The sequence below is a fragment of the Rhodamnia argentea genome, chromosome 11, assembly GCF_020921035.1.
Source record: "Rhodamnia argentea isolate NSW1041297 chromosome 11, ASM2092103v1, whole genome shotgun sequence".
NCBI classification, from domain to species: domain Eukaryota; kingdom Viridiplantae; phylum Streptophyta; class Magnoliopsida; order Myrtales; family Myrtaceae; genus Rhodamnia; species Rhodamnia argentea.
Window position 1 is genome coordinate 16,695,060 of NC_063160.1, and position 19,278 is coordinate 16,714,337.

The following is a 19,278-nucleotide window of genomic DNA, read 5'->3' on the forward strand; positions in this document are numbered from 1 at the left end:
ACTTTAGTACTTTACTGCAATAGGAAACAATGAACAAGAGGAAATTTTTTTTCCATAGACAAGCGCATTCTCATGCCATATTTGTAAATAATATCTGCAACAGTGGTCGGGGCTATTCCGATGTCCCTCTACTGAACCATCCGGGCTTTTTTTGTTTTTGTTTTTGTTTTTGAGTTTGTGTGGGGGTGGGGTTGTTTGGCAAGGGCTGGGGCTTTACTGTGGTTACAGACCTGACAGTTTATTCCTGAAAGTTTTGGGGAATAATTTGGTAATAAACTGTCAAAGACAAATATGGCAGAGGCAATTGAAAATCCCTTATATGGAAAATTTTCAGTTGATAGTTTGTTTTTAGTGCTCCAAAGCAAGATGCATGTCCTGTTGCAGGGCGTTGATTTGGGATGTCAGAAAGAACCAGGGCCAAAGTAAATTGGTGCTAGTAGCATAGCTGGATGGGCATTCAGGTCTTGTGGCGCATTTGCATATGGATACGGCGATTCTCAAATATCAAAGAACAGAATGAATAGTTAAGTTACAGGGGGCCCAAAAGATGAATATGTTAATGTTTGGGAAGCTAACACTGGTAATCGAGTGAACTCGTTGACTTGTGACCGGGAAGAAGTGCGGTCCACCTATGGATGTTCGGCCATTGCTGTAGATGGTTGTCGAATCGTTACCGCTGCTTGTGGCCTTAAATATGGTGCTGTGTGCCTGAGGGACTTCACAACTGCAGCCCACCCGGTTTCACAATACTTGGATGAGCACACATCAAAATCTTGGGAACCAAATTCCTATTTGGATGGTGATGCCTGAGGTGGTGATGTCTTGAACATGTATATAGATACCTATTTGTGGAATGGCCCCCATGGGAATGATGTACTGTTTATGTATCTTTTCGTGCATTCTTGTGTAATCAGTTGCATGTCCTTTTGCTTCATTTATACCTCGACCGCTGCATCCCCTATGGTATGGATCTTTGGTAGACACACTGGGGATGATGTCTTCTTCACAAATAAAGAAAAATCAACTTTCGAATTTGGTATTTGCCCACCACATCAGATAACGACATAATCTGTGCTTCTATGCCCATTGATGTACTTTTTTTTTTTTTGGTAAGCCCATTGATGTACTTGAGACCTGCAGTAGCCAAACAAAATTTACCAAGATCTACGATCCGACCTCCTGTGCTCATCGCGGAGTATTCTGATACCATGTACCATAAGGGGATTGTGTTCTACATGTTTTAAATTTCAATTCATTTAGATACCACAAATGTTTCTGGTCAATCAGATGGCTACACCGTACGTTCAAGAGCCCCGAAAGAAAATCTTGACTGTGCTTCAGTGCTTCAGTGCTTGGCTCTTCTCTTGTGACTATTAATGCAGGATGGATCCTGATTCAAGTCTAGAGACCAATAGCATCCAGAGAAATGGGAAGCTTTTATTCAATATTGACAGGAAATTCTTAACATCCCATTTTCGATGAGGAACTTCTTTACATCACAGCCAAGCCAAAAAGTAAAATGTGTCCGTTGGCTTTTGCCCAACTTACCAAGTTCCCTGCGGAGGTTGGTTTTTTGCCTCTTCCCCATCTGTGTCATCCTCGGAGACAGTTGTATTCTTCTCAACCAATTCCCTAAACACCGAAGACCTGAGGAGCAGGACAAGCGCTGTCAGCGCAGAAGAAGACTTACTGCACGACAGGTGCTTCCCTTCCGAATCTATCGTGCTTTTGATTGATATTCATTAAATAGTCTTCTGTGAAAGGACTAGCCAGGAAGAATGAGGACTTAGTCTCCTCTCTAGGGATGTAGTTGGTGGCAGATAGTGCCATTGGAGAATCTGTGAAGATCTGTTGCTGCAGTAAGATGAGTGATGAACCATTTGTTCCAGGCTTCAACCATCTGATGCAAGTACTCAAGTCAAAATTGGTCACAGCATTGATCCCTCTGTATTCAATTGCAGCAATGCCGTAGGCACGGGCTGCTTCCTCTTGAGTACCTTCATCATTAACATAATAAACAGCCAAAGACAAATATGGACCTGACAGTTTATTCCTGAAACTGTCAGTAATAAACTGGAAACAAACGACCAAAGACAAATACGACAAAAGGCATTCAAAAACACCCCTTCTGTGGAAAATTTTTCTGTTTAAAGTTTGCTTCCAACATGATTATTCGAGTGCTCCGAGGGCAAGATGTTTGTGATGTTGCAAGGTGTTGCTTCGGGATGTCAGAAAGAACCGGGGCCAAAGTAGATCGGTGCCAATAACTGAGTTGGATGGGCATTCAGGTCCTTTGGCGCATTTGCATATGGATTCATACAAAGTTGTTGCAGGGAGCCCATAAGATGATTATGTTAATGTTTGGGAAGCTGGCACTGGTGATCTAGCGAACTCATTGATTTGTTGTAGCCCGGAAGAAGTGGGTTGCACCTTTGGATGCTCGGCCATTGCTGTAGATTACTGCTGCCTCTGGCCTTCAATGTGGACTTGTGCGCTTCAGGGACTTCACATCTGCAAACCACCCAGTTTTACAATGTGAGGATGAGCGCGCATCGAAATATTGGCCACCAAATTCTTATTCTTCTTCTGATGATGTCTGAAGCGGGGATGCTGTAGACATGCATATAGAAATCCATATGTGGAATGCTCCCATGGCCATGAAATTTTAGCGAACTGTTATGCATCTCTTTCTGCATTCTTGTGTATTCAGTTGCACATCTTTTTGCTTCGTTCATATCATGACCGGTGTATCCCTGACAGTTTTACATAATGGATCTTTGGTAGATGCAGTGGCTATGATTTTTTCTACGAAAATAGAGAAAAATAACATTGTGAATCCGGTATTTCCTCACCATGCCTGATGACGTCATTATCTTTGCTTCTATGCCCATGGGAATATTTGACATCTTCAATAGCCAAACAACTTCACCAAGATCTGCAATCAAACCTCGTCTCCTTCTCTTGGAGCATAGGACACCATGTGCCATGAGAATTCGGTTTTGCACATATGGTTTACATTTCAATTCGTATGTACAGTACATGTTTCTGGCAAATTAGATGGCTATACCCTATGTTTCTGGTTAATGTAGGATGGATCGTGACTCCATTTCTAGGGACCACTAGCGTCCAGAGAAATGGGAAGCTGTTATTCAGTATTGACTGGAAATTCCTAACAACCCATCTTGTGAGAAACTTATTTACATTACATCCAAAGCCAAAAACTAGAATGCATCTGCTAACTTGTTGGCTGTCTATCAACACTCATCCTTTTGATGGGTTACTGAGAGGTTCACAGAATGAACTGAAGCTTTCTTTCTTGTAACTGTACATCATCCCTGTTTGAAGAGCAGATGAAAGGGAAGTCCCCCATTCCATTGCAGAAGATCCCCGTGAATTCATCGTCACTTCCCTGCGGAGGTTGGGTTTTTGCCTCTTCCCCATCTGTGTCATCCTCAGAGATGGCTGTATTCTTCTCGACCAATTCTCTAAACACTGAAGACCTGAGGAGTAGGCCAAGCGCTGTGGGGGCAGAAGAAGACTTACTGCACGAGCTAACAGGTACTTTCCTTTCAAATCTATCTTGCTTTTGAGTGATATTCATTACATAGTCTTCTGTGAAAGGACTAGCCAGGAAGAATGAGGACTTAGTCTCCTCTTTAGGGATGCAGTTGGTTGCTGATAGTGCCATTGGAGAATCTGTGAACATCTGTCGTTCAGGTAAGATGAGTGATGAACCATTTGTTCCAGGCTCCAACCATCTGATGTAAGTACTCAAGTCAAAGTTGGTCACAGCATTGATCCCTCTATATTCAATTGCAGCGATGTCGTAGGCACGGGCTGCTTCCTCTTGAGTACCTTCAATATTAATAATACACTTGAGAGAAAGTTCAAGTTTGTGTTTACATGCCGTCCTCCACGACAGTGCGATTTTAGGTACTATCTGAAGAAAGGTCCAACTGAAGGAAATTTCATTTTTCTTTTTCTCTATCCTAAGCAAGGAATAAGATTGGTTGAAGTTTAACTTACTGTAAGTGCCGAGGTACAGGTACTTGTTTCCGAAGACTCTCCCAATTCTTGCTTCCCATCTACCATTGTGATGATGTCTGCACATTTTATTGTCATTTATAGCTTTAGCAAATCCATTTCCAATGCTATTATCTCTTCAAAACGATTTCTTTGTCGTTGTTTAGAATTTACCTGGCAACTCCTCTATACTTGGATACGCCTCTTGAGAAGCCACTGCTCTTTCTGCCGAAAAAGAAAATCAACATGATGTCAACTAGGCAAAGAATGCAACATGATAACGTCCTTCATGTATAACCCAAACATGTTTGGACACTTACCTTCTTAAAGAGGCTAAGTATTCCTCTTTTGTTACATTCTGCATAATCTCGATCTCTTTGTCATAATCTGATATCTGCCAAAGGTATCTCCATGTTAGCTGATATGCATCTTTCTGAAAAAAGAATTTAACATCTTGAGCTGAAACAGAAGCATGTCACATACCGGAAAATTGGTGAAGGTCGATGTTCCCCAATACTTGAGTGCAGCCATATCATATGCTCTTGCTGCTGCTTCTTCTTCATCATAAGCTCCTGAGAAATTGATAAGAGAGAGGAAAATCAGTCTCTTTCTGTCACCTTAGAAGAACCGCAGTGGAATAGAATAGTTTCTTTCGAGATAGCTTGTACTCACCTAGATAAACTGTTCAACCCCAACAGATTGCAGAGGAATCCAACAGCCATGCAAATTCAATAAAACAAGAACACATTATTGGTTTGAGAAAAAAATAAGCATCAAGACGATTAATTGAATACGAGAAAGGAGGAAAAAGTAAAAGGGAGAGATTAGACGTACCTTGCTTCCCTTTCTTCTTTTGCGTTACATTCCAAGAGAGCTTGTCCCACAGGTGGGCTTCATACCGACCAGTCCATCTGTGCCTGTCATTTGTATTTGCATTTTCCACTCAACTTAGCTATTTACGCAATCTGTCCATCAGGGAAAAGAAATTGCAAATTCAAACCTGCTAACACCGCGAAATCTTGAACTTCTCTTTGGTGTTGTAGCAGCAGCAACAGAAACTTGATCGCCTACTTGCTGTGGTCGGTTTCGGCTGACATCACGGACGAGGCTGACCAAGGATGGGTCTCTGCGACGCCTCTTGATGCACTTGACAACGGGTGGAACGCCATCATCCGTGTACATGCGGCGCCTTCCTGTGTACTCTTCATTCTTTACTGTGGTCAGCATTTCCATTGTTTCTCCTGTTCCTCTGTGATTCTTTCCTTGTTGCAGTTGCTTTTGAACTTTTCCTTGGCTGCTTGACCTGAAGGAGTCCATGTGGTCATGGAAACTTATATATGCAGCGGTTTTTTGGGTGTTATTACTATTTGTCTGTGGTGTTTCCACTGTTTTTCAAGTAGAAAACAAGTCCAAAGATGATTACGAAGTTATGTGGGACAAGATTTAGTGTCGATGCCCGGTCTGAGAGTACAAAGACCTAAGAACCTAGGCGTCGTTGTTTTGTGCCTGGCTTTATGCTGCAGATTGGTTGCCCAAGAACCATGCCATGTTAACCAATATTGTTATGCAAAGTCCTTTTAACTGCAGTGTATATTGCAGATTTTTGTCAGCTTGTTGCTTTTTGCAAGTTCCAGCATGGACTGTTACATGCTTTTATGGAAAAATCAGGATCGTATGCATCGGATACATGCGCAACTGTCGGACCTGGACTCGTGTATTAGGTTGGTTCATAAATATAATTCTCCATATCCAGTGCAAATACATTGGATGCACTTGCGGTGCCTATTCGATTTCTTTTTATTTGACACGGTATTGTTAAGTATTCTCGTCTGGAATTGTGTTCTAGCAATTTAAACCAGGATTGGCAAACCGAATGACTGTCAAATCTGAATTCTGCTGTGCCGTTTTCATGGGCACCCAAGAGCAACATATAGGTGCACAAATCACCTAGGTGAGTCAACCAATTAGTATTCTCGTAGTTTTTGCCCATAATAAGGTATCAAGTTCCAAAGGATATGAACAGGAACAGAGAGGGAAGCCTACAAAAGCAAAGGAACTATGGACTTTGGAACAAGACGTCGAATACTAGAATGTTCAATTGAAAGCGACGCTGTCCCACCCGAAAAAAAAAAAAACTTCTTTTGGCTCTTTATGGATGAGAAGACTCCCCCAAAATGTTTTTTTATCGCAGTTTGTTCTGCTTGACGAGGTTCAGGATGGCTCGTGACATATGCCATGAGTTTTCCAAGCAACAGTGTGAAGTCCTAACAGTTTCCTGGTTCTTTCATTGGACTCATCGTCTAGGAATAATGGGTTAGTTCTCACATTCCGTTTGGGTTCGATGTTTGCGAGGTTTCAAAAAGATCCTTGTCGTCTGGTGCCCAAATTGAGGAAAGAGTGTTCTTGTCTCCAGGAAGCTCTAAAAGTTATTGGCGACGTCTCCTAAGTCCCCAAGTTAAGCAACTGATGATTTCACCATGAATCATCCCGCCATCTTCGCTCTTGTTTCCATCGACCCATATTCCTGAAATATGCTCTTGGTACTTTGCAAAGAAAAGCAATGACAATCTCCAGCGAGAGAGAGAGAGAGAGAGAGAGAGAGATTATTATGATGACCCCAGTCCCAGGAAAAATCATCTGCAGAGACTATGAGAACTATTAGAAGGCCATTGAATAACAGCATGACGCTGTCATGAGCAGGCCAGTTTAGGAAATGGCAACTTTACTGCACTAATATTGGTTCCGTATGCTGCATTGTTGTTCATCACCTATGTCGTTGGTCGAATGTGAAAGCCTCGGGCCTTAGTTCGAGTCGTCAGGGGACACGGCCATGGTCGAGGTTGTCTTCAGTATTATTATTTCATAGCCGAACGGCAGTTTCATCTAAGGCCCCAGTGACACTATCCTTAAGATTGGTTCATATTTTGCCTGCGGATGTTCATCCACCACTCTGGAGCTCCATGAAGGAGTCCAGAAAGAGATCAACGTGAGCCTAGAACGACTCTCGTTCGGTTCACCTCCATACTGTACTGACTTCTTTACGAAATGAGAATTTGACTTCGAGGAACTTTCGGTGTTCGCAAGATCCGATTTCGAGATGAACCGCCCATCCGAGCACGAAAATCCTACTAGCGGTAAGGTTTTCCTTCCCTGAGGGAATCCAATTTCACGACGGGCTCCCAGTGGAAAGACGGCCAACTAGGTTTGACCTAACGAGTCAAATTAGAAGGGAGCGGCAAATGATTTGAAGGCTGCATCAATGTCACCAAAAGGCACCATCAATAATCAATGGAGTGAAGACCACGTTAGCTGTGAAAGGGAACGTAAGGATGCAAGGCTGCATTTATTTCGCGAAAAAGCACACAATTTGAAAATATTTTTTTAATAACAATCGCATGTATCGCTTACAAAAGTGAATCATCGGAAAATGTTTTCATCAATGCACGAAAATATTCAGACATAATGATAATGAGAATATTTTTCATTCACTAATTATTTTAAGTTATAGGTGATCATTTTCAGAAAATTATTTTTCAATCATCATAAGAATGGTCTCGGACAATTATGTAATGAAGCATTTTGGGGATGAGATCTCTCTCTCCTCCCTCTTTTATATTGTCCTTTTACTTTTATTTGGAAGTTTTAAACTGTTGATTAGCTTGCTCACTAGTTACATTATATAACATCCAATTAGTCATTGTTTTTTGGGATTCTCATTTCAATTTCGGTAATCTAACTACCAAACGAGGCCTTGGATTTCATGAACACCTAAGATCAATCATAGTTTCTAATCTTATTGAGCAACTTGATGTGACAACACTTTCTACTGACTTTATAATGCAAACCAATTTAACAGCTGTGGGTCTATTCTAAACTCCATGATACTGAGTGTTTTGGACCTGGACATGTCCTTAAAAGGCTTAATAGAAAGCAGAAAACTTGACTTCCATAAGACTTTCTTGTTATTTCATTTCTAGTAGGAAAACAAAAAAATATATAGCAGGAATGGTTAAAAGTGGGAGCTTAAATGAGTTATAATAAAGGATCGAAGCTTGCGCCGACCTTATGGCGGTTAAATAAGTGGGCCAGATAGCGTATAGTTTCGCAGCCCACTTCGTTTGGAAACAAGCGGAATCAATCTCAAGTTGCAATAATTTCAAGGTACTTTGTAATGACAATGCCTTGAAGGAATCGTCCCTGGTTACGAAGTGAGTGTTTGATTTGATTTTTAACTTTAAGTCCCTTTTATTGTGAATACGACATAAATTTTACAAATATTTCCATTTGATGTCATTATCATCCTCAGATGTTTTGGTAAATCAACGTTCAAACTTCAATGTAAAAGTGTTCGTCTAGAAAGGCTTCAAGCCCATTTAAAACAGGCTGGAGCCCAATGGCAACTTGCTGAGAAGCAGAATTCCGCCAGCTAACTTGGATTTTTTTCGACCATAAAAAAAAACTTGGATTTTATTGAAATAAAGGCTCGAAATGGATTTTATTTTAAATAAAGGCATGAAGTGGCCATTTTAGTCTAAAAAAATGACTTGACATCATCGGCTGGTCAATGACATTTTCATATATTTAATTTTTTTTTTTTTTTTTCCTTTTTCTGTTTTTAACTATAAAAAACAAAAACACACAAAAGATTAAAAAAAAACTAGGCCCACCCCTCATATGATTGCTGCCCCATCTATGGGGAGATGACGATGGTCTCTAGGGTCGCCAAAGCCTCGATGAGGGCCTGCTGGCCCTCGCCAAAACCGGGAGAGGGCCGCAACCACCCTCTCCCAGATTTGGCCGAGAGTTTACCGGCCTTAGACCCACGGGCGATGGGGTGGCGGCTACGGCCTAGCGTGCCCTAGCTTGTATTGTTCTTTCTTTCTTTTTAAAAAAAGAATAGTTTTTTTTTTTAAATTTTTTAATTTAATTTAACTAAATTTTAAGTTGAAATTATCTTTGAAAGAAAATACCCTTGATTGGCTAGAATATTTGGCCGACTAACGATATTAAACCCTTATTTAAAACAATCATGGTTGCTCGGGTCTTTATGTGAAAAAGACCTATTTCAGACTCTTATTTGAGAACATAAAAGCATTTAAAGCTTTTATTTGAAATTTTTCCCAAGTTTAGTAAAGAGGAAAACTACATAAAATCTCTTAAATGGAGTAGGACATGCTTGCTCTCGAGCTTCTAACATTTACCCAATATATCATGAACTTTCATTAATTTATAACCACTAACTCTTCGTTTTTTTAGCATGTGCAAGGCACGACTTAAAGGGTGAAAGAGAGAAATTTTAACCATAGTCATATTTAATTGCTGTAAACAATGGAAAAACATTGAAAATGAGAGAAAACTAAAGTAACTAAAATATTAATAACGGAAAAAAAATCATCACTAACTTTAGTTAATAATTTTTTTAAACATGGCCATTTAAACTAAATAAGATATTTTAAGAAAAGGAATATGATGAAACAAATAAATAAATGAAACGTTCTCAATAAAAGAAAGGTCAAATGGAAATAATTAGTTACTCCTCATATAAAATTGGAGGTGGAGGAATATTGCAAAAAATGCGAGAAGAGTTGTAATGAGAACGTCGTGGACTGCAGCGAACCCAACTAGGCTCTTTTTTGTATGTGAGAAGTATACGATAAATTTTTAATTACAATGTAAATTTTTAGGGTTATAGAAGTTTTCTGAATAAAAATGCCTCTTGAAAAGGCGATGAACATGCCCGTGATGATGACGAGCTCAAGGGTAAATGGGTTGAAATTATCGAGCTCAATAATATTACATAATAAACTTAAGTGCGGAAGGAAAATCAAAAAAACGAGCCCCACTTTTGGAAAATATTGATTAAGCCAAAATGATCAAGCCATAAAAATTATATTGATCATTCGGACTACGTATGGTAAGATCTCGCTCTTAAGCTACAACTGCAAAATCAAAGCTGGAGTTCTAACGATGGAACAGAGATTTAGATTTGGTGATTTAGGGGAATTTCGAGAAATAGTCGCCAAAAGAACTTTCATAATTTTTCACTAATAATAATTAAGAGCACCGCCATTACTTAGTTGATACTCCCCCACATTGGCGCCACTGCATAAAGTGCGCACTACGCACCCCTTTCATTCTCCATCTCCTTTGCCGTATAAAAGCCTCTCTCTCTCTCTCTCGGACTTCGTTCTCCCATCGGAGTTTTGATTCGAGCTACTGCGACGCAATGACGGACGGTCACCTCTTCAACAACATCTCTCTCGGAGGCCGCGGAGGCTCTGTAAGTTTTCCCCTCCCCAATCTCCTTCTGTTTTGCGCTCATCGTCCTTCGTTTCGAGACCTCTCCGACTCCTTCTCCTCGGCGGGGGAAAGGCGCGGCGATTTTTGGGCTTCGGTGTAGCGGTTCCTCTTCGTTTGTTCGTGATGCGATTTTTTTCGAAACCCTAGCTTGTTCGAATTCAGGAGAGTAGCGTTGTTGTGCCGCTGCATTTGGTGGCTGGCGGCTGGGAACGAAAGAATGGTTACGACTTCTGGGGATTGTTGCCGTTGTCCATCGCCGCCAGTGAAACACTAATTGATAGTTTCTTTTGATTCAATTGTTTAAGATGGTCTGGTCGAGTTGAGTTTTGGTTGACCCTGTTGGTGTTTCGCTGGCTCAGAGGATTTTGGTAGGGAGTGTCTCATTTGCGTGTTTTGGCCCGTTCACTCGTGTAAAAAACCCTAGTCCAGTCCCTTGCCCTGCGGTTGTTATTGAATTCCGTCGTAGCCTCGTTTCTGAAGGTTATCCTGATTTCTTTGCCTCGTTCTAAGAGAAGTGGGATTAATTTGGCGGAGCTAATGCTGCTTCTTTAGTTTTTGTCCAATAGTGAAACCCTAGGTCCTTTATTGAGGTTTCGATCTGCATTGCAGAACCCTGGACAGATAAAGATCTTTTCAGGAGGGATTTCATGGAGGAGACAAGGAGGCGGCAAAGCAGTTGAAGTCGATAAATCTGACATTGTGGGGGTGACCTGGATGAAGGTGCCGAGGACAAATCAATTAGGTATTCGAACCAAAGATGGTTTAAATTATAAGTTCACTGGATTCCGAGACCAGGTATCATTGTGTTTTTTCTTTTTGAAATTGTTCATGTAGGCTTATAAAGCCTGGAAATTAACGGGCATAATTGAGAACTCCTTTTGCAGGATGTTACTAGTTTGACCAGTTTTTTCCAAAATACCTGCGGGATAACCCCAGAGGAGAAACAGCTTTCTGTGAGTGGCCGGAATTGGGGAGAAGTTGATTTGAGCGGTCAGTGATCTCTTCTTTCCTCAGTTTACAGAAATGTTTATGTTGTTCTCATAGAATTGCTATGGCTTCATTCTTTATTTATATGTTATTGATTTGCTTTTATTGAAGACAAATTTTCATCTACCAAAGATCAGCATCTCCTCTTTTTGTAAAATAGGCTCTAATGTAGGTCAAATTGCAATGTTGAGATGTCTCAACAATTAACCTGATTAAGCGAAGGTCCAACTTTGTCAGTTTTTCTTCTCTATGTGGGAATAGACAACATGGCATCCACAGTCCTATGGTTTTCTTGTTTAAGCTTACCTTAGGACCTCTAAGATTGTCTTCTGGGTCTATATATACTGTTGATAAACATCAATAGTCAAGACTCCAACGTGTCAATTATGCTATCCAACACTGAGAATTCTTTTGAGGGGACATATTCATAAAGGAGTGTAGAATCTTGTTGATATTGTCTTGCAAATAGGCATCCTCTAACCTCCACACGGCATTGCTCCGTCATGCGTTCGTCCATCATGCCTCGTGGCACGGCAGCACCCTTACTATTGAAATTGTTCGTATTCCCATTTTTGACGGCAATGTTTTATTTGATAAGGAACTCCGGTTTCCTTTTCTTGTCACACTGTCTTTTCACCTCTTTTTTTTTTTTTTTCCTTTCTAATAAAGGCTAAAGCTTTGTAAAGCACTTAATGATAAAGAGAAATGCAGCTAACATAGTATGCGGATCACGATGTTTATAAATTTCTGCTATGCGACTGCTGTGTGAGTTAATTATACTTTGGTTGATTTTCTATAAATCCAGCTGTCATTTGAGGCCATTGGTATGTCATCTTGTAGTAAGTGCACCTTTGACGTTTCATGCTACTTTGCGTCCTCACAAGTTGATTTATCTACTGTATCCAAGACTAGAAAATCCACTTTGTTCAATGAAAGACAGATATAGCTTCACTGGCCATTTGCAGGTAATATGCTGACATATCTCGTGGGCTCAAAACAAGCATTTGAGGTGTCTCTGGCAGATGTCTCGCAAACACAACTTCAAGGAAAGAATGATGTCATTTTGGAGTTTCATGTAGATGATACAACTGGGGCTAATGAGGTATGCTTATTAATTTTATCATTTGAATTACGCTCCTGCTTGAGTTTTATTTAACTGAGACAATGTGTCTTGAAACTACAGAAAGATTCCGTGATGGAAATTACATTTCACGTGCCCAACTCCAATACCCAATTCGTTGGTGATGAAAATCGGCCACCTGCTCAGGTTAGTTTATTCCTGATTCATAGGAGAGTGTATGAAGTTTGATTACCTTCATTGCTATTAAGTAGTTGACTTTCATCATGATTTGCTGCCTTGTTGTGTTAGGTTTTCCGTGACAGAATCATGTCAGTGGCAGATGTTGGGGCTGGAGGTGAAGATGCTGTTGTTACATTTGAGGGAATTGCCATTCTTACTCCAAGGTGGACAGCACATCTCAAACTGCACAATCTTAAAATCTCTTCTTGAACATGTTACTGATACATGCCATATGCTGGCTTCTTTAGTGCAAGGTTAAATATCTGGCTAATGGAGATTTTAAAACTTACAGGGGTCGCTACAGTGTGGAACTTCATATGTCATTCTTGCGACTTCAAGGACAGGCAAATGACTTTAAAATTCAGTATAGCAGTGTCGTTCGCTTATTTTTGCTACCAAAGGTATGTGGAGAAAATGCGCTGAATTTGCAACAGTTTTTACATGGTCTTGTAATAAATAATTTTTTTATTGCATGTTTGCACGGTAATTAATTTATTTGAAAATAATATGCTTATGATTGGTCACCATGTTCCTGTCCAAGAAACAGTGGATTGATGAGGTAATATTTATAGCTTGGAACTCAGACAGAATTTTCTTTTTTGGTGCAGTCTAACCAGCCGCATACATTTGTTGTCATCACTCTTGATCCACCAATTCGCAAAGGGCAAACTTTGTATCCACACATTGTGATGCAGGTACTTAATATTCGAATTTATCAGCAGCTTGCTTCTTGTTAGTTTTCATGCAAATGATGTGGGTTGTTTGCTGATGTTCACAGTTTGAAACTGACTACGTGGTTCAAAGTGAATTGTCTATGAATGATGATTTGTTGAACACCAAGTACAAGGACAAGCTGGAACCATCTTATAAGGTAATGGCTCATTACTTTGGAGATCAGGTTATGTGACATTCTTTTGATAACTTATGTCATTATATTTGCAGTTCTTGCTCATGTATATGGTGTGTTTCACAGGGACTCATTCATGAAGTGTTCACCACCATCTTGCGTGGTTTATCCGGTGCCAAAGTCACGAAACCAGGAAAGTTCCGTAGTTCTCAAGATGGTTATGCGGTTAAATCATCACTAAAAGCTGAAGATGGAGTTCTGTACCCACTTGAGAAAAGCTTCTTCTTTTTACCCAAGCCTCCTACCTTGATCCTTCATGAGGAGGTGGGCTTCAATGAATTATTTTGATTGAATTCATGGTACCACAATCAACATCGGTGTAAGTATTACTCTTCTGGATCTGCTTCACTTCTGATTTCTTTCACTGTTCTTTCTTCATAGATTGACTATGTGGAATTTGAGAGGCACGCTGCTGGGGGCTCGAATATGCACTATTTTGATCTTTTAGTGAGATTGAAAACTGAACAAGAACATCTCTTTCGGAATATCCAGAGGAATGAATACCATAACCTTTTCAACTTCATCAGGTGTGGATATGAACGTCTTTTTCATTCTATAGAGCCTTTTCTGGATGAGTTTGTATCTTGATTGTCTTCAACATGCAGTGGGAAGGGGTTGAAGATCATGAACTTGGGAGAGCAAGCCACTGATGGAGTAGCACGTGTTCTTCAGGACGACGACGACCATGCTGTCGATCCCCATCTTGAGCGCATTAGAAATGAAGCCGGTGGAGATGAAAGTGATGAAGAGGTGGTTTTTTTCCTTTTTTGCATGGATTTGACCCTGATTGGGATGTTAATCTCATAGGAGAAATTTCGTAGTTTCCTGCATTCCACGTTGACTGCATATTTCTGCCTCAAATTATATTGAGATTCAGTTTAATGCTAAGGAAATGTCTATGCCTCTTGAAATTTTTTTCCACATGCTGATGGATGTGAATCTTCATGTGATTCTGTTGTGTCCAAGTTCCTACAAATTTTGTTTCCATTAGATGTTACATTGGATGTTAAAATTTGTTGATATTGTACTTTCTGCAGGATGAAGATTTTGTCCTTGATAAGGATGATGGAGGATCTCCTACTGATGATTCTGGAGGCGAAGAGTCTGATGCTAGTGAAAGTGGTGGAGATGAAAAGGAGGCAAGACTTTTTGTCTGGAAGATGTTATAGTCACAGAGATCATCTAGTTGTATTTCTAACAAAATATTATTTATTTCAGAAGTATGGGAAAAAGGAATCTCGAAAAGAAGTCAAAGCATCATCGAGCAAGAAGAAAGCAAAAGCTGGAGATGAAGATGGGTCAAAGAAGAAGAAACAGAAGAAGAAAGATCCCAATGCACCAAAAAAGGCTATGTCTGGCTATAATTTTTTCTTGCAGACAGAAAGCGAGGTTTGTTTCATACCTTACATTATATTGTCATTCACTACTTTTGGGACAGTTTGCATGACTATTTGGTTGTGGTCTACGAGGAGGGAACGCTAAGGTGAATGGCTTGCCCTATTTCATTTAGAAAAATAGTGAGAATCTGTTTGCAAATTTGGGACAGTGTTCAAGGTGGACATCATGATGCTTTGGTGGCTGTTTCATTATATTGCCATGTTTTGCTTAGGAAAATGTTTAACCTCCTCATAGAGATAGTGGATGTTGCAGAAAATGAAGAGAAGTAATCCTGGGCTTTCCTTTGGGGATGTATCGAGAGAAATTGCAGATAAGTGGAGGGGCATGTCAGGTATGTGTTGTTACTGCTGCTTGAGGTTGCGATTGTTGCGACAGTGATCTTGATCTGATGACAGCCAATGATTCTATTCTTCGCTTAAAATTGCAGCGGAGGAGAAAGAGCCATATGTGGCAAAAGCCGTTGCAGATAAAAAACGTTACCAAGACGAGCTAAGCGGTTATAAGAGTACTTCTCAAGCAATGAACGTAGATTCAGACTGATGAGGGAAACTCAAGCGCACTCTTGAGTTCACGACGCTAGTCTTGTCTTTCACATGTAGCTTGTAGGCCTCGTGCGAAGAACAAATTGTACCGGCTGTTGTGATGGATGCGTTCATTCATAGCCTGCTATAGTGAATTACTACTGAAAATGAGATCCATTTGTTGTAATGTTTATGCGGCATTGGGAGCCAGTAATTCTCAGGAACGATCGATGGGTGCTCAAGGGTTGCCACACATATGGCATATTTATTAAATCTTATTCTCAGGCATGATGAGCCTTTTTCTACATTGTATATCGATGAAGTGTGCCTTGTTTTTGTTTTTACGAATGGGTCTGAACGTCTTCGAGTTGCGACTATTTGCCTTTAATTGTGGCGATCTCTTGGTTCTGCCCACATCGGGTACCGGGCATACATCAGCTAGTGACAGCAGCAGCGCAGGTTCGGGTGAATGAACAACTTGTTAGGTTACAGCCCAAATAGAACAAAATCCTAGGAAGTCATGCCTGGTCTACGCATCAAATTGTCAGACGGTGGGCGCATGTATACACTCGCCAACTGAATTGCTATAGGACCTTCAAGATCACGAGTGTCTCCTCCACTTTTTGCACACACGCTGCGGACATGAAGTCGAGCATGTGGCGATTCCGACCTTCCGTAAGCAGAATGTCGGGACTGACGTCCAAAGAGTTAGCTTTTCGCTTTCCTGCGAGGACAGGATGCGCCATGACCGAAAGAGACACGTCTCCGCATAATGGGAAGAAGTCACATTTTAAAAGCAAATTCCTCTGCACACTTATTCCCCGACTTTTGACTAAATTCAGCAAAAATTCTTCCTTACCGTGGTTATAGTATCTATCGGGTACTTCTATTACTTCTCTAGCAATTCACTTCTTTATTCCTCCTCCCCTAACCTAGGTACCCAAAGACTCCCCACATATTTCAAAAAAGGCGATCTCATATTGCCATTCTTTAAGCTCATTTGCTTAGTTCAAAAGAGAAAAAAAGGTTTAACATATCTAAAAGGCCTAGCTATATAACTATGACGGTTTTATTCTGTACCGACCCGACCTATAATATAATGCTGGTTCTTTCCCTACTGAATAAAATTGAGGAATATAAAGATACTTTAGTAAAAAATGCGAAAGTTAAAGATTGATCTAAAATCTATAGAAAGATTAAAGCCTACCGGTCAAGGGTTTAGAGCTGTGTCAGCCTCGTGGAAATCTTCATCTAGAGGACGAATAACCAACCAAACCGAAAGAAATGTCATTATTTTACACGTAGTCATGACAAATAGACCCGCCTTCATTAGGAAAAAGCTGCTTCCAACAGTACTAAAAGGGCAAAGTGCAGCATCATAAATTCAAAAAACGGATTGGGGTTTGTTTGATCCCTTACCAAAATTGACTAAAGTACGGTCATTCTGGTTTTTAGGGGGAGGCAGTTTACAGCAAGCTTTAACTGAAGCTTCTATAAAGACATCCCAGCATCAACTTTCAAGATTTGCACAAACCAACCAAAACAGCACATAAACCCTTCTGCTTTTCAGCAATTTGTATCATTTTTCTCGGAAAATTCCTTCTTTGGGCTCCGGCTACGATGATTTCCTTGACCGATGTCTACCATGCTGTGACAGCAACGGTCCCTTTATATGTGGCCATGTTTCTAGCATTTATATCGATTCGGTTTTGGAAGCTCTTTACGCCGGACCAATGCGCCGGAATAAATAAGTTTGTGGCGAAATTTTCCATACCACTGTTGTCATTCCAGGTGATCTCATCCACCAACCCGTACAAAATGAACCTTAGGCTCATCCTAGCGGATTTCGTGCAGAAGATCCTCGCGACTTTGATATTGGGAGGGGTGACCAAGTTCCGCTCCGGGGGAGGGTTGAGGTGGATCATAACCGGTCTCTCTCTGTCCACGCTGCCAAACACCCTGATCCTGGGGATTCCACTCTTGAGGGCCATGTATGGGGATGAGGCAGCTTCACTCCTTGCTCAGATAGTCTTCTTACAGAGCATAGTTTGGTACAACCTGTTGCTATTCCTGTTTGAGCTCAACGCAACAAAGGCAGCCTCAGTTACACCCTCAACAGAAGCCACAGGTGAAGCATTCACAATTTACTTATTTTAAAGCCATTAGATTTTAGAAAAGAAAAATAAAAAAGTAGGTTGCTTGAGATTGTCAGCTACAGCTAAGTCGGGCCTAACCTAATCAATTTATGTTTCTCTTATTTTATCATGCTGTAGCATTCCATTTTCTTTTTAGAGTGACATATCTTCTTATCAAGTTTGCTACGATTAAGGAGTCTGCTTTTCTGGTTAAAGGGGTCATGGTGACCACAGGGGAGGATGAACCAAAAGATGGAGGAGATGAGTTGAAGTTGAGAAATGGAAGAAAGTATGAGACTTTGCTCATTTTTCTCAAAGTAGGGAAGAATCTCCTGAGGAACCCCAATACATATGCCACTTTAGTGGGCGTGATTTGGGCAAGCATCCACTTCAGGTGAACCTGCATAAGCTTTGCTCACAAAAGAACGCCGAGTATTGTTTTCATTTTCTCTTTTTTCTGTCGGCAATTATCATTAGCACTCACAGTCTTGAGTGTTCCTGCCAGATGGGGTGTTGAACTGCCAGCAATTGTGAATAGCTCAATACAAATACTCTCACAGGGAGGACTCGGAATGGCCATGTTCAGCTTAGGTGTACTACTTTGAGACCCAATTACTGCTTCTGCTTGCTAAAAGAAAACATTCTTCTGACTCCTGTTGCATATCACTTCACTCAACAGGTCTTTTCATGGCATCACAGGCTCGAATAGTCGCTTGTGGTGCTCGGTTGGCTGCGGTGGCCATGGCCGCCAAGTTTATCGCGGGGCCAGGTCTAATGGCCATCTCGTCCTTTGCTGTCGGACTCAGGGAAACCTTACTGAAAGTGGCGATTGTGCAGGTAACTTATCATCGGTACTTGTCACATTGATCTTTTGGAGAATGTTTCCTCGTAGAACGAATTAAAGAGATGGCTAATCGATGAACGCGCAGTGCAGGCGGCTCTACCCCAAGGAATTGTTCCCTTTGTTTTCGCCAAAGAGTACAATGTACATCCAGAAATCTTGAGCACAGGGTAGTTGATTATTTGATTATCTTTCTTGTCCTATGTATTCAAGACATTTTTTTGGCTATAACTCGAGAATGATTTTTTTTTTTTCCTTCTCTTTTGACAGGGTGGTCTTTGGAATGCTTATTGCCATGCCAATATCACTGGTTTACTATCTCTTGCTGTCTCTGTAGAATTTGGCAGAGTGTTATCGTTCTGCAGCAAGGCAAGCTCTGCAGCAAGATTTGCTGATGCAGATGAAGGGAGTCTCAAAACTAATTCAACAGCATTGACGATTCTAGCAGTTTAAAACTCTTCTGTCTAAGCTATAACATAGATTAGGATGCACATAGGAAGCAAAAGGAAAACTCGTTACATGGACCGAGTTCGTGTAAATCCGATTAATGCAGGTTCAAAGATTCACCAATTCTAAGGGCTCATACTTGTCAAATGCACACGAACTCGATACATGTACTGAGATCTCTAGGAATAAAAAGAACTACTCGATTTGTCATCCTAGAATTCTGGTGGAGCAAACATGCTTTGTTTCTTGATGTTATCTCATGGATCAAGGTCTGTAGTTTACATGTAAAGATAGTTGAATGTTTTCCAGACTGCGTGTAGAAGAAAGAGAATACGATCACACCGAGACATACCTTTGATGTAATTGAAAAAATTATTATTTCGCGAAAGTAAACTGAACTCACAAATAGAACAGCCTCT

The 19,278-nt window shown here is 40.7% G+C and overlaps 3 protein-coding genes across 5 annotated transcripts; 2 read left to right on the plus strand and 1 right to left on the minus strand.

Moving 5' to 3' along the window:
* Positions 1-2,120: 2,120 nt before the first annotated feature.
* LOC115731523 (AP2-like ethylene-responsive transcription factor At1g16060) lies at positions 2,121-5,340 on the minus strand. Its single transcript, XM_030662190.2, has 8 exons — positions 5,024-5,340; positions 4,858-4,940; positions 4,696-4,704; positions 4,507-4,595; positions 4,344-4,417; positions 4,198-4,248; positions 4,027-4,103; positions 2,121-3,855 (listed from the first exon to the last, which is right to left on the minus strand). Exons 1-8 carry the CDS (start codon positions 5,338-5,340, stop codon positions 3,290-3,292), a joined length of 1,266 nt encoding a protein of 421 aa, XP_030518050.2. The 3' UTR covers positions 2,121-3,289.
* Positions 5,341-10,095: 4,755 nt separating this feature from the next.
* On the plus strand, positions 10,096-15,741 carry LOC115727479 (FACT complex subunit SSRP1). Of its 2 annotated transcripts, none has more exons than XM_048272741.1 (16): positions 10,096-10,303; positions 10,933-11,118; positions 11,208-11,313; positions 12,276-12,412; positions 12,494-12,577; positions 12,680-12,774; positions 12,903-13,011; positions 13,219-13,305; positions 13,389-13,481; positions 13,584-13,781; positions 13,899-14,044; positions 14,123-14,267; positions 14,555-14,656; positions 14,736-14,906; positions 15,168-15,246; positions 15,343-15,741. In XM_048272741.1, the coding sequence occupies exons 1-16, from the start codon at positions 10,250-10,252 to the stop codon at positions 15,453-15,455; spliced, it is 1,905 nt and encodes a 634-aa protein (XP_048128698.1). In that variant the 5' UTR covers positions 10,096-10,249; the 3' UTR covers positions 15,456-15,741. The 2 variants fall into 2 exon arrangements, with proteins under 2 accessions (XP_048128698.1, XP_048128699.1); XM_048272742.1 differs by lacking the exon at positions 10,096-10,303 and adding an exon at positions 10,425-10,803.
* A 962-nt stretch (positions 15,742-16,703) lies between these two features.
* Positions 16,704-19,126, plus strand: LOC115727489 (auxin efflux carrier component 8). 2 transcript variants are annotated; one of them, XM_030657710.2, is made up of 6 exons: positions 16,704-17,564; positions 17,788-17,965; positions 18,077-18,162; positions 18,251-18,408; positions 18,501-18,582; positions 18,683-19,126. In XM_030657710.2, the coding sequence occupies exons 1-5, from the start codon at positions 17,057-17,059 to the stop codon at positions 18,573-18,575; spliced, it is 1,005 nt and encodes a 334-aa protein (XP_030513570.1). In that variant the 5' UTR covers positions 16,704-17,056; the 3' UTR covers positions 18,576-18,582; positions 18,683-19,126. The 2 variants fall into 2 exon arrangements, with proteins under 2 accessions (XP_030513570.1, XP_030513569.1); XM_030657709.2 differs by having other exon boundaries at positions 18,506-18,582.
* The last annotated feature ends 152 nt before the right edge of the window (positions 19,127-19,278 follow it).

Bases quoted from the DNA above. Each gene is read 5' to 3' on its own strand.
- LOC115731523 (XM_030662190.2), bottom strand. From the start codon at position 5,340: ATGGACTCCTTCAGGTCAAGCAGCCAAGGAAAAGTTCAAAAGCAACTG. The intron at 4,418-4,506 runs GTATGTGACATG...TACCTTTGGCAG, and splicing joins CGACCTTCACCAATTTTCCG to ATATCAGATTATGACAAAGA. The intron at 3,856-4,026 runs GTAAGTTAAACT...TTAATATTGAAG, and splicing joins CCTGTACCTCGGCACTTACA to GTACTCAAGAGGAAGCAGCC.
- LOC115727479 (XM_048272741.1), top strand. From the start codon at position 10,250: ATGACGGACGGTCACCTCTTCAACAACATCTCTCTCGGAGGCCGCGGA. The intron at 12,578-12,679 runs GTTAGTTTATTC...TTGTTGTGTTAG, and splicing joins AAAATCGGCCACCTGCTCAG to GTTTTCCGTGACAGAATCAT. The intron at 12,775-12,902 runs GTGGACAGCACA...TAAAACTTACAG, and splicing joins ATTGCCATTCTTACTCCAAG to GGGTCGCTACAGTGTGGAAC.
- LOC115727489 (XM_030657709.2), top strand. From the start codon at position 17,057: ATGATTTCCTTGACCGATGTCTACCATGCTGTGACAGCAACGGTCCCT. The intron at 17,966-18,076 runs GTGAACCTGCAT...TGTTCCTGCCAG, and splicing joins TGGGCAAGCATCCACTTCAG to ATGGGGTGTTGAACTGCCAG. The intron at 18,163-18,250 runs GTGTACTACTTT...TTCACTCAACAG, and splicing joins AATGGCCATGTTCAGCTTAG to GTCTTTTCATGGCATCACAG.